This window comes from Pungitius pungitius, chromosome 8, assembly GCF_949316345.1.
Source record: "Pungitius pungitius chromosome 8, fPunPun2.1, whole genome shotgun sequence".
NCBI lineage: Eukaryota > Metazoa > Chordata > Actinopteri > Perciformes > Gasterosteidae > Pungitius > Pungitius pungitius.
Window position 1 is genome coordinate 9,066,185 of NC_084907.1, and position 12,446 is coordinate 9,078,630.

The 12,446-nt window shown below is 41.1% G+C and overlaps 1 protein-coding gene across 7 annotated transcripts in view; it reads right to left on the bottom strand.

Moving 5' to 3' along the window:
* The window catches only part of cadpsa (Ca2+-dependent activator protein for secretion a), a 131,533-nt gene that overhangs the window by 43,509 nt on the left and 75,578 nt on the right, over positions 1 to 12,446 (bottom strand). For 5 of the 7 annotated variants that reach the window (XM_037490298.2, XM_062563811.1, XM_062563810.1 and 2 more), the window contains 5 exons: positions 10,411 to 10,512; positions 10,265 to 10,328; positions 9,330 to 9,453; positions 6,108 to 6,176; positions 3,369 to 3,475 (listed from right to left, as the gene is read on the bottom strand). In XM_037490298.2, the coding sequence (XP_037346195.2) occupies positions 3,369 to 3,475; positions 6,108 to 6,176; positions 9,330 to 9,453; positions 10,265 to 10,328; positions 10,411 to 10,512 (466 nt within the window). The remainder of the gene's footprint in view (positions 1 to 3,368; positions 3,476 to 6,107; positions 6,177 to 9,329; positions 9,454 to 10,264; positions 10,329 to 10,410; positions 10,513 to 12,446) is intronic. The other 2 variants (XM_062563812.1, XM_037490297.2) reach the window with 1 other exon arrangement.

A 12,446-nucleotide genomic window follows, 5' to 3' on the forward strand; every position in this document is an offset into this window, starting at 1 on the left:
ATGAAGTCAGCATCTCCATAAAGCTTGTCTGCTGAAGGAAGCATGACGTGCTCTAAAATGTCCTGGTAGACGGTTAAGTTGAATTACTGAAATAAATTAACTTTTGCACGATATTCTAATGTGGTGGCGGGCGTGGTTTCGGCTCGGCTGCAGGGGGGAGAGAGGGGGAGTGGCTCGGGGAACAGTGCCAGGTGGGAGCAGTTACAATCATTGACGTGTGTGTGTGTGCTCTCCTCACTATATAACGCAGTGAGCGAGGAGGATCGGCAGAACGAGCGAGCTGGACGCCGGCGCGTTACCGAGCACGGACAGACGAAATAAAAAGCATTGTCCGGAGCCGTACAGACCCACACATTACATCTAATTTTTCGAGTTTCACCTGTAATCTTGAATAAGGTCAGGAGGATGGATCAACTAAGGTTGCCACCTTTAGTACAGGAAAATGACGGACGCTAGGGCAAACGGAGGGGGGTTGGCGAATGATGCGGCCGACGGGGGGTGGGCGGCGTGACGGGTGGGGCTGTACTTTTGCATCCGCTTTCGCTTCAGAGCTGGACGCGGGGGATTATCGGGAGCTGGCTCTGCCATTCTTTAAAATCGACACTCCGCCAAGAGGCTCGCCCTCCTCTGACTCTGATTGGCCGTGAACTTAAAATAAGCCAATCAAACCAACAATGGCAGCGAGTATTACCCAATCACGGGCAAAAAAGGATGAGTCTTCACAGAATTCGAGAGGAATTATTTGAATGCGATCTTGCACTCAAAACAACTCGTAAAAGATGGGACAAACTCCGTCCCATATTTATTTCTCATATACAGGGACGATTCGTTTTTTTTAACGGGAAGGGTGACAAACGTAGGATGAACCCTGGGGACCGCTGATAGTGTCCCACATGAACCCAACACACTGTAATTAAATCCATATTTCAAAACAAGTGCATAAAAATAACTCGAGGAAAGAATAAATCAGCTAAAACGAGTTGGTTAAAGTTACACACTGAAAATGTCATCTGGCTGTGATGTAGATTGCCAGAAACCATAAAGCGTAACTTGAATTGACCAGTAACCAGTATTTCTAGGCTCAAGCAAGCTACAATACAAGCAACATCTTTCAGAGATGGAGAAAAAAAATTGTTTCGCTTTTTATTGAGGGAACCAAGTGCGATGGTTATTTCTGAATTAGCCCACAAAATGCCTCATTACTGCACAACTCTATTGTAGAGATGAAGACAAGGTTTTGGTTTTATTTAGCTAGCGGTTTGCTATGATTATTCCGCCCTACACAACAGTTGTTATCAGACAGTTATAGACAGTTGACCAAACAAAGATACCACTTATCTGGCAATAGTAATATGCTTTCATTCACTATGACATGTGTGTAGATGAAGCATCATGTTAAAGGTTGCCCATTTAGTTACTTTGGCTAGCTACTAAGCCAACTAAGTCCTATGTTAAACTCACAAAACAGTAATATGTGTTTATTGTGGCAGGACAGAAGGGTGTTATAGGACTATGAACATACTTTTCATGACTAAACTGTAGATCAAATGCATGGGTTGAATGTAGTAATTGACCTGACAGTGCTGAAGTACATGATAGGCACACAATAAGGCTTGTAAATAAGATGAGCAATAACCAGCTTTAGAGCTACACAAGAAAAAACATTAATACAAGTACATTTAATTATGATTACCGTAAGTTCTGAATGTTGTTTAATTCTGAATTGACCAAACAAAAAAGGTACTGGGGCGTGAGTCTAACGCTGGTTATGATTGGTAAACCAATGTGCTCGCATTATTTGACCAGCAGTGCATTTCATTGAGAGGTTATCTCTGATTACACAAAGCATGCCTCGCATTTCCTCCATTGTGTGTGTTGAAGGATTCAATGGAGACAAATGGGTTTCTTTAAGGGAAGTAAAGGTGACACAACACCTTCTCCTGAAAACAGGGTTACAGAGTTGTATGCAAGAAAATAAATTGCATTCATAGCAAAAATTACAACTCTGCACTTTGCTTTCTCAGAACGATGCTTCAAATGCTCAACCAAAAAAACATTGTTAAGGGTGCTTGTTTCTGTTCTTTATCACCAAAGGCTTTTGGTAGCTTGGAAGCTAGAAAGCAGTGGCAAAGAGCACTTGATTAGCAGTGACCACAAGCCAAAAGGGCTTCCTGGTCATTGTTGAGTAGGGAAACAATAATGATCCTCTACAACAAGAGCCGTATCAACAAGTGCATGCACAGAATTTACAGTACGGGTAGGGTAGAAGACATGGCATATGGCACTGAGACAATCACGTACCTCTTTTCCCTGTTCAAAAATTTCCCCGAAAACCAAATGAATCATTGAAAATAAAAAGCAGAGAGGGAATAAGTCAGCTTTGAATAAGGATTTACATTAGTGTAGACAGCACAGCATTCACAGGAAGCTGCTAAAAAGAAAGGGTTGGATTAAAGCTTTGTAAACTCATGTTTTCCCTTTCTCTTGATCATCAAAGATCCTTTAAATATTACATTTTGAATTTGAATGAACATCAAACTTTCCCAATCAGAATTTTTTTTTAGAGCGAACACCAGGCTTTGCACGGATGCTTCGTGCCTACATTTTTGATACTATCCTGTAGTGGTAATTAACAAACTTCCTTCCACTTTTGTGTCAGAAGACAAGACATTCATGTTACGGCTGTTATTTGTGTGCAGGTGGATATCACAGTGAATTCATTACAGTAAATAAGTTATTTGAGAAACAGTAGGACATTTGACAATCTAATAGACACATTTTCTTAATTTTCAGAGGACTGAATGAGTTAAAAATGGCCGTGTTCCAATACACAAATCAGCATACTGCATACTATATACTCAATCCATATTCCCTGCTTACTGCTTACTAAAATAACAATTAAGTATGATTTTACCAGCAGTGTTTGTTTACACTGAAGTATGCTCAAACGACGGGCCAGGTCCGGTCTCAATTTACCACGGCAGAAGCTCCATCACATCTTGGAAAACATTGCAGTAAGTCATTTGGATTAACTGACCAAATATTCGTAATCTTAACAGTCCCTTTGTTATAACAGTCAGATACTGAGTTACAATAGTTCTCATCCTGGCACAAAAATCTAAAAAGTTAGAGTGAGCACAGGTCTTTTTCACCAATATCTTTATTACACAAAGATCACATTCAGTACCATGCGGTGTGAATGCTTTACATCCTTAATTTGACATCATGCTTACTGTTGAACAGTAATGAGGTTCTCAATATGAGCAGCTGATTTTCGGCTGGTTTTAATCAGAGCTACCGAACAATCACCGCTCGGTCAGCTCAAAACCAGCCCATGTGTGTGTGTGTGTGTGTGTAAATGCACTGACCTCAGCATGGTGTTCCTCATTCTGCTGAAGCACCTCAATCACCAGCTCGGCAAGACGAATATTGTCCTCCAGTTTTTTAGCAGGGGTCACTAACCGGCCTACGTTCTCTGGAGCACAAAGATCAAGGGTCAAAGTCAGCAGAGTCTGATCAGTACGTAAACCTTCTTTCTGTCTCTTGTTACTACTGAATGTATTCAACCCAAAGATTATAAACAGATATATAGTTATCACTCACTACCCAGCCTGCATGTTCCTTCCTACACCTAAAACCTGCATCAAGTCACTCCCAACAATTGGGTATAGCTGTTGACTCAAAGGCGATCCTAGAGCCTCAGCCTAAAACACTGACACTCAGTCTCACTGACCCATATTCAAAATACAAGCATGAAATATAACAGCGTTATAATCGGGAGCTCTCGATCAGACCTTAGTGCTGTTGGACAATAGACAGCCATGTGTTTGTGGCATCGCAAATAAATAAAAAAAGCATAAATAAAACAAAGAAGTATGAAGTTGTTTAGTGGCATCAAGCGGTGGGATGGACTTAAAATATCAGTCACTTCTTCTTCTAGCGCTTAAAAATTAAAACACAAAACAGGTCACCTTCTAAACGGTTTAAAAACATTCTTAGTTTCAGGTGAAAGTGCAAGTACTAACTATACTGTCAGATTCAGGCTGATTGAAATTATAACGCTGTAAATAGACATTTTCCTGATGCAAAGATTGTATGCCACGTTTTACCTAGCCAGAATAATACTAGGATCATAACATCTAGAAAATCAACACTTGGGTGTGCTGCATGGCTGGGTGGTGATGGCACATATAATGTAGTGAATGATGTACATTTCTGTCACTGTGATGGGACAGTGATGATTCCCTCCAGAGGAAACATAATGAGGGATGCAAACATGATGCACATTGAACAGTCATCATGCAGCAGTGTTGCGTTATGTTGTGCTCATCCCCACCGTATATCTGACATATGTTTACAGTCTGGTTGGTTTGAATAGGGGAGTCGCATGTACTTGCACTAGGAGCGAACTTAAACTGCAATGAATACATATTCTCTTTTATGATTTGACGTGTGAAAGGGTTGAATTGCTACCACATCCAGAGAATGTATTTTTTGTGATGTTTGTGGTGGTTTGTGGTTGTCAGAAAGGTGCAAGCAGCACCACCAAAGGTCAAAGGATGGGCGTGTTTTAAATGGCCGCTGTACTAGTGTCTTATAAACAGCAACATAGTGAGTGTGTCGTGATCCGGTTTATGCATACTCGCCCCAGCAGCATCCTCCTGCTGGAAAAGAACAGTTAGAGTGCTGCACAGGCTTTGAACTGGCCACGTCCAAGTCAGCACTGGTTTCAGTGGAGTTCTTGTGGCTTACTCATGCTGGGGACAACACAGCGGGCTGATGAAGGATCGCCTGCTGTCATGCTAACATGGCTGGAAGCTCCCACAGAATGGGACTTGTACTGGCTCAAAAGGGCCAACTGTTAGGATCTAGTAAAATGTGTCGCGCCGCAAGCTATTATGTTACAGTTTTAAAGTGTAGGTTTTGGAAAGAAAGGAACTTATTACATGAAATGAAAACATTTTATCAGCGTGGCAAGTGGACAGCATCATGTCACCGAGACAGCTTTTCAACATGAACTGTTTCACTGGGATATGTGACTTTTTATGAAATACTGTTCTGAAATGTTGGACGTTCTTCTTAAGATTTGCCTTCGGGCATCTGCCTCTCTTTTTTTCTCCTGTCTTAGAGAAAAGGTAACGTCTAAAATACTTTAAATGTCACCCGCATGCAAACCGTGTTTGGATATTTACACTGTATTGCTGCTTTGGATTTTCACAATTAAATCTACATCCATCATCAGCTCAATGTTACATCCGTGCTTGGTTATCATTTGGGTAACGTCCAATGTGATCCAGTAGATATGACATTATCCTGTAATTGTGGGTGTGGCTCAATGTGCAGGAATCTTGAAGGTAGTGACAGGGTCTATGGTCGCATGCTTTAAGGTGAGATGAATCAGATCCTTCAGATTGTTCTGCACTAAGTAACAGTCAGTTTGTCTAAAAAAGAACAGGTTTCAAGGATGGATAGAAAGTAGTGAGAGGTGGTAAAGAACAAGTTATTCATTACATGTTATATAAACTATATAGATTGTTCAACCCTATATTTTATCTTTAAGGGTGGTTTGTGACGTAGAAAGAAACAAGAAAGAAGTACTCAAAACAGAAAGCATCTTCACTTTGACATAAAATCCAGTATGAGCAAATCTGAAAAAGCATAAAAACTATTAAAATAGTTGTAATATTTGCCATCGGTATCAGCATTTCACTGTGAAAGTGTTCAAAGAGGTTTCACTCAGGCAGTCAGAAGATGTGGGGGTCCTGTCTGAATGTACCATGATCTTAAACACTCAAAGGGTTTACACACAAGCAAAGTAAAAATGCATTCAAGTCGCAGACAGACAGGTGGTTTGGGCAGGACAAAAAACAAGCTCAGAGAAAGATTAGAAAAGAGTTTTTGGTGGCACCGCAACAAATTGAGCTTGAACCTAATCAATATACTGTAACTGTACACTTTACAAACTTACACAAAAGATACAAACAAACTAAAGGACTTCGGGGACGACAAAAAAAAGTGAGTTTGCTTGTTGTTGTTGCCGTGCGTCCCGGGTGTGCAGGAACAGAAGGTGGCAGAGGTGTGGGGCTGGGGATGAGGAAGGTACTCACGAATGGTTAAATCCATCACTTGAGACGCCAAGCAGAAGACAGGATGCTCATACATCTCTCTCTTTTTCCCTACAGAGAAGAGGGAGGATACCGAGGCATGCGAGAGGCCGGGGTCAGAGATGAGCACACAGGGCGCTGGGGTTCGACCAATGACAGGCCTTCCGGACCCAAACCTGCATTGTGGTGCTGTTTAACATCTTACAATCTCACACATGCCATGCCATGGAAGCAAACTGATGTATTAATTATCAATTAAATAAATCTAGACTGTATTTTATCAAAGGTGCAATATGGAACATTTTCAAATTTCTCAAATTTATATTATCTAATAAGAAATATAATTATTATTAAAATAATGATGTTCTCATTTTCAAGGTCCCAATACATGTTTTGTTCTTTATCTGTGATTCCTATGAAATCATTTGTGAATTCATCAAATCAAAAGAATTTAAAATCCAAATAAGCATTTTGTAAAAGAACGCTAACTCCCTTTGGAATTTAAAAATGAATTACATAAAATGTAGAAACTACTATCCGTTTCTGCGTGATCACATATGTTACAATGATGGATAAAAGCAATTCATAAATACAAAAAACTACATATGGCACCTTTTGAGAGCTAACAAATAGGTTATTTCATACAAATTATACTAAATGGGAATGCCGCTGATTCACCATATCCATGAGATAAATTCCCCTGCCAGACAACTCATCAGTGTGGGGCTCACACCTTCGAGACTTCTGTGAGTTCAGGAAAGGTAGCTGAGCTTTGGCAAGTTGACAGATGTTGGCAGATGGCCTCATTCAAGTGTTCAATTAGACTGTGTCCATGTTCATGTGTCTGTGGCTCAAAGGGAATGGGCTGCTTTAGATTAACCTCGTTCTTCCAAGCAGAGGTAAATCAGTTGTTTCAGGAAGCCCACCAGTATGAACGAAAATAGTTATCACAACAGAGAAACTAAGGTTGAGGTTCCTTAGTGTCTGGTCTCCTTATAGACATTGTCTTGAAATGACCAATCTTAAATAGTTTGATCGATTGGATTTGACCACCAGCAGTCTTGTACTTTTAGTGAGGAGACCTCCGTGTGATCTGCCCTGAACACAGCCACAAACACCGCTTTGATTAACAACAGTATCAATTAACATTTACGTTCAATACTCTTTTCAAGGTAAAATATGTGAATAGGTCAGAAAGAGAACTCTCGGTTCAGTAATATTATTCTTTTTTGGACTAACCTTTGACAGCAATTCTATTGAAATTGAATCTATTGAAACCAACTGAGTGGAACCTGTTAACATTAGCACTTGCCTCAATTATTTAGCCAAGCAAGACAAAACCTTATAACCTCAACGCCAATGAATCGTTGACAATGCAGCATCATCAGTAACATTTTCTGTCGTTGCTGGCAGGTTCGGTGTCTACAAACGCTGCGTCTCAAAAGGCTGGTACTGACAAAGAAGTTAACAGGTTTGAACTCTGTCCTAGCTACGGAATCAACAAGATGCTTAATGTAAATAAGACACTTTTACTTTCAGCTGAGCTTTGTGTAAATGTCTTTATCTCACTTTGGCAACTAATAGTCACATTCCCTAAAAAGAAGTTTACAATTACAAATGTAGAAGAATTTGGGGAATGATCATATATCTGTAAAAACCTGAAAAAGTCTGACCTAATGGTACCAGATAAGGTCTGCAAAATATTTAGGATTCCTACTAAAGAAATTTTGTACGAAAAAACTGAACTGCCACAACAAGCAGTCCCCACGTGTCTGTTTATTGGCATTCCTGGTCTCAAACAGCAGCAATGAGAAGAAGCAAAAGCCAGAAGAAGGAAAAAAGAGGTGGGTATGGAAGTCATCAGAGAGCAACAAAGAGGGAAAAGAAGGATCATCATTCCAACTACCAGGGAGGTCAAAGTGGGACACAGCTAAAAAGAAGCTGAGGCATGGTGGCACTAAGTCAGCATATATATTGGATTGAATGCATTTTTACTTACTGTAGACTACATTTGATACTAGCATAAGCTGAAGGTAAAGCAAAATAAACAGCATTAGTGTTAAAAGACATAATGACAGGGGCTTTAGTTGCAACTGTGACGTGAGACATTAAAACTAAAGTATTGTATAGCTGCTCCGTTCTCTATTTAAAATGTGCATTTGTTGCAACTAGCTGTGTATCAGCTGTATAGAAGGCAATGCTAAAGTAGCCAACCAAGACTGAGGTCAACTGTCATTTAAAAAAAATAATTAGTGATTTGATTAGTTTGTTTCCAAAGTGTTGTGTGCTTTAGAGATTAGAATTGGACTGGATGAATGCAAAAAGAAAGTCCCATCTGGGCATGGCTAAAATAAACTTCCAATGTCCACACACCTTGGCTTGGGAGAACTACTTCTTCAGGTGATTTATCAGCGTTCCTCATTGTACCGTATTTTCGCGACTATAAGGCGCACTGGATTATAAAATGCACCTTCAATGAATCGCCGATTTTAGAACTATTTTCCTATATAGGGCGCACCGGATTATAAGGCGCATAGAATAGAAGATACTGCAGTAAAACGTTTGACTGGGGCTGCGTTATGCATCCACTAGATCGGGCTGTGCTAAATCAAACATTATTAAGCGTTCTGAAAACTCTTCACTCCCATGGTAACGTTGTTCAAACGTTAATGTGGATATTAACAATATCTCTCGTTCTTGATTAATGAAAACATTCTTGGCAAATGCTTTCGTGCATCTTGCACCGAGAGACATCGCTGGAACAGACGGTGGCGCCTCGCGGCGGACCGTCAGCTCGATCCCGAGATCGATACGAGCTTTTTAACTACAGCAGCTTTAATATACGCTATTGGAGCTGAAATTACCGCGGCTGCTGGCACCAGCCTTTCCCTCCAATGGATCCTCGTTAACCAGTATGGATCAACCAATTGATCCATATATATGGCGCTCCGGATTATAAGGCGCACTGTCGTTTTATGTGAAAAAAAAAGGATTTTAAGTGTGCCCTATAGTCGCAAAAATACGGTAACTTCATCCTGACCTTTCTTGGTCACATTTCTAGCACACGGATATTATTTATGAAAGACTCTCCCACAATGTTCTATCAGCTTGCTTCACTATCAACCACATAATATATAGGCACATTTTATAACTGAGTTTAGAAACTGAAATTTATTCTGAAACACTGGCGGTGAATGGCTCCAACACAACGAAGCAGCGACTTACCTTCAAGTTTGGCGTACTCTGACAGGCGTTGGTAGTTGACCAGAGCCGCCTGCTCCAGGCACTTACGGATCACAGCCTTGACTTCCTCTTGAGGAACCGGAGTAACGATATCCTTCATCAGGACCTACAAAGGCAACTCACAGCAAGTATGATCAGCGGCAAATATATATATATATTATTGCAAGTTAAATTTGGACAAATGTCAACCGGGCCGACTATTCTAGCAAAAAGATTTCCTGCTGCCAGTGTTGCCACAGTTACTTTCAAAAAGTAATCGGATTACTGACTACTGATTACTTATTTAGAAAGTAACTTAGTTACTTTACAGATTACGTGATTTTAAAAGTAAAGAAGTTAGATTACAAGTTACTTTCTTAGTTACAAACAGCAGCAGCCGACAACACCCGGCGCCTCAACATAAAAATGACAACTAGTTATGCCAACACTCACATACGCGTCTCCGCATATACGGACATTTGCGCACACGCGCCCCGCTGTTATAATCGTAGGGGAAACACTGGCTTGATAGCACCGTGTCCAACGAACCTTGATATTTCCATCTTTAGCTGGCATTTCCAACTCGAAAATGCACATCTCTCTCTCCCCTGTTGTTTGTGTCGCTGCGTGGTAGGTCTATGTATAGACACGTGACGGGACCCTCATGCTGAAAACGTGACTTTATTGCCGCATAGACTACGTGGCTTCACTCCCAGAGACTCAAGAAATCAAATATATATTTGACTATTAATGACAAAATAGTAACGCACAGTGACTTGGACAATTAACTTTTATCTGATTACCGGTTTGGACATACTAACGCGTTAGATTTCTCGTTACTGAAAGAGGTGGTCAGATTAGAGTAACGCTTTACGAAGAAATCAAAGAGGAATGGGACAATGGAGGAGAATTTTTGTCTGGCCATAGAAGTGACTCACCCTTTCAAGCAGCGACAGAGTTGCTTTCAGCGCTCCCTCTGGCCGTCCAAACGGAAAGCAGTATCTGGAAATGTAATATTCATGTGAACCCTGCGCAGTCCAGTTTGGCCTGAGATCAGGACATGGTGCTTGTACACGGCTCCTACCTGAAGTGTGTAATCTGGTTCTCTAGAAGCACCCGTAGCCTCTCCTTGATCTCCTCAAAGTGCTCCTTCTCCTCCACAGTCACCGTGCCGATACCATCAGGCCTGTAGGTCAAAAGCAGTTGCACAACTTTAATTAAAGCTTTTACTTGTGTCCTAAATCAGCCTCGGGAATCAAGTAGAGTACTAACAGACACAAACGTTCAACAATGCTAATGTCTATACTTACAATCCAAAAGATCAAGGACACTACGTCAAAGGTCCCCTCTACCTCATGAGCCAATGTAATATATCGCTGCGCATGAGTATGGATTGTATTCTGTGGAACTGTCTAACACCATTGCTGCGATGCCATGTTTTGTTTATACACTCCAAGCAGGAATCCAAAGAAACGAAAATTGGATCAGTTTCCCCGGTATAAATAGCATAACCTGTTCTCATAAAGAACAAGGTTTGATTTAAAGCAACAACATGTGTTTCCGTAGACATCAATTCATTTAGTTGAATGACAAGCATGCAAAATTTCACATAGCAATCTCACTTCATGGGCTTCATGAGGTCTGCTGGAAGAAGTTGTTATTGGTATACCATGTTTTTATTATTATTTTTTAAATACATTGTTAACTATTACAGTCATTCAAGCGAGCGTTACTGTGTGTGTGTGCGTGTGTGTGAGTGTGTGTGCGTACAATGTGCTTATCACTTGTGACATGGTTGGGTCTGGGTGGAGTGTGAGCAGAGTGCATGTGACAGAAGAGGCGTTGGACTGGTGGCCATGACAGCATGATGAGAAGCAGGAGACATGACACTCTCCTTGCCTCTCTATCCTCTCCAAGACCCCCCTCTGCCCCCAACACACATAGACCCACACCTCCCCCTTTTGACATGTCATTTCAGCAGACAGTGAGAAACTGTCCCTGTTTGTGTGTGAGTTTGAGGGAGGGGGCGGGCGGGGGGGGTATTTCTCCACTTGCTCCAAGAGTGCTTGTTAGATTTCCAAAAGTACATATTGGCTGAGTATCGGCGATCATCTTCTCCGCGGCCTTCATGGCTACTGGAGCCGCTGTCGGTGTGTCCCCGCCACCTGTAGGGCTCTGCTGCTGAGCACCAGGGGCTGAGGAGGAGCTGACTGCACACAGCGCCAGTGAGCCCGTCTGTAGACCCATTGGCTCGGATCGGTCTGAGGAGGACCGGTGGATGAAGCCTGACACCTCATCGAACCCAACTGGTGCTCTTTGTGGTAACAGGAATTAAGCCTTTTTTCTACCTGCACATGGCCCTATAGCTCGACAGTCATTCGTACACTATGCACTGCTCACCGCATTATTCTTCTGAAGAATAAGAAGACACAGATTTTAGCCCGTAGTACAACAGTTGTAGAAAAACTGTTGATCCATATTTCATATTCATTGACACATGTATTGCCTTTTTTATAGCCCGATAAAGAAAAGGCATTTTGTTTTAAATGGTGTATAAAGAAATAAAGTTGAATATCCTGTAAACTAGTCAATTATGATTTTTAAGACATCCTGCTTGATGAAGATTTAAAAAATTCTAAATATTTGCATGATCCTCTGAAATGTAAATCGTGTTTTTATCAGTGAGCTATTTGTGTCACATGATCTTGAAGTTACATTTATCTTGAGGAACTGAGCCAAAAATGCCCTAAGCGCAGCCATGCTTGAATCCTTTTCTTCCGGCTTCATCACAGTAACATAACTGAGCTTGAATATTTGGTCCCAGTGGTGACCTTCATCATATGGAAATAAGTTTGTATTTTGCGATACCCTTTGTTTAGTTCCTGATGAACGCATGCATTAGAAATACATTAGCGTACAAAAGCTGACTCAAAAAATGTGAGAGGAATTCAAAGTAAAAAGCCACCTAACCTCTCACATTGTGACAGGAAATAAAAGAGGGAGATTTCACACTAATTAAGTCCTGCAGGGCTCACTTTCTATCTCAGAGCATTGTTTCTTGGCAGCTTCCTCATGTTTGCTTGACCTCATGACTTCACAGCTCCGATGACGACATCAAGC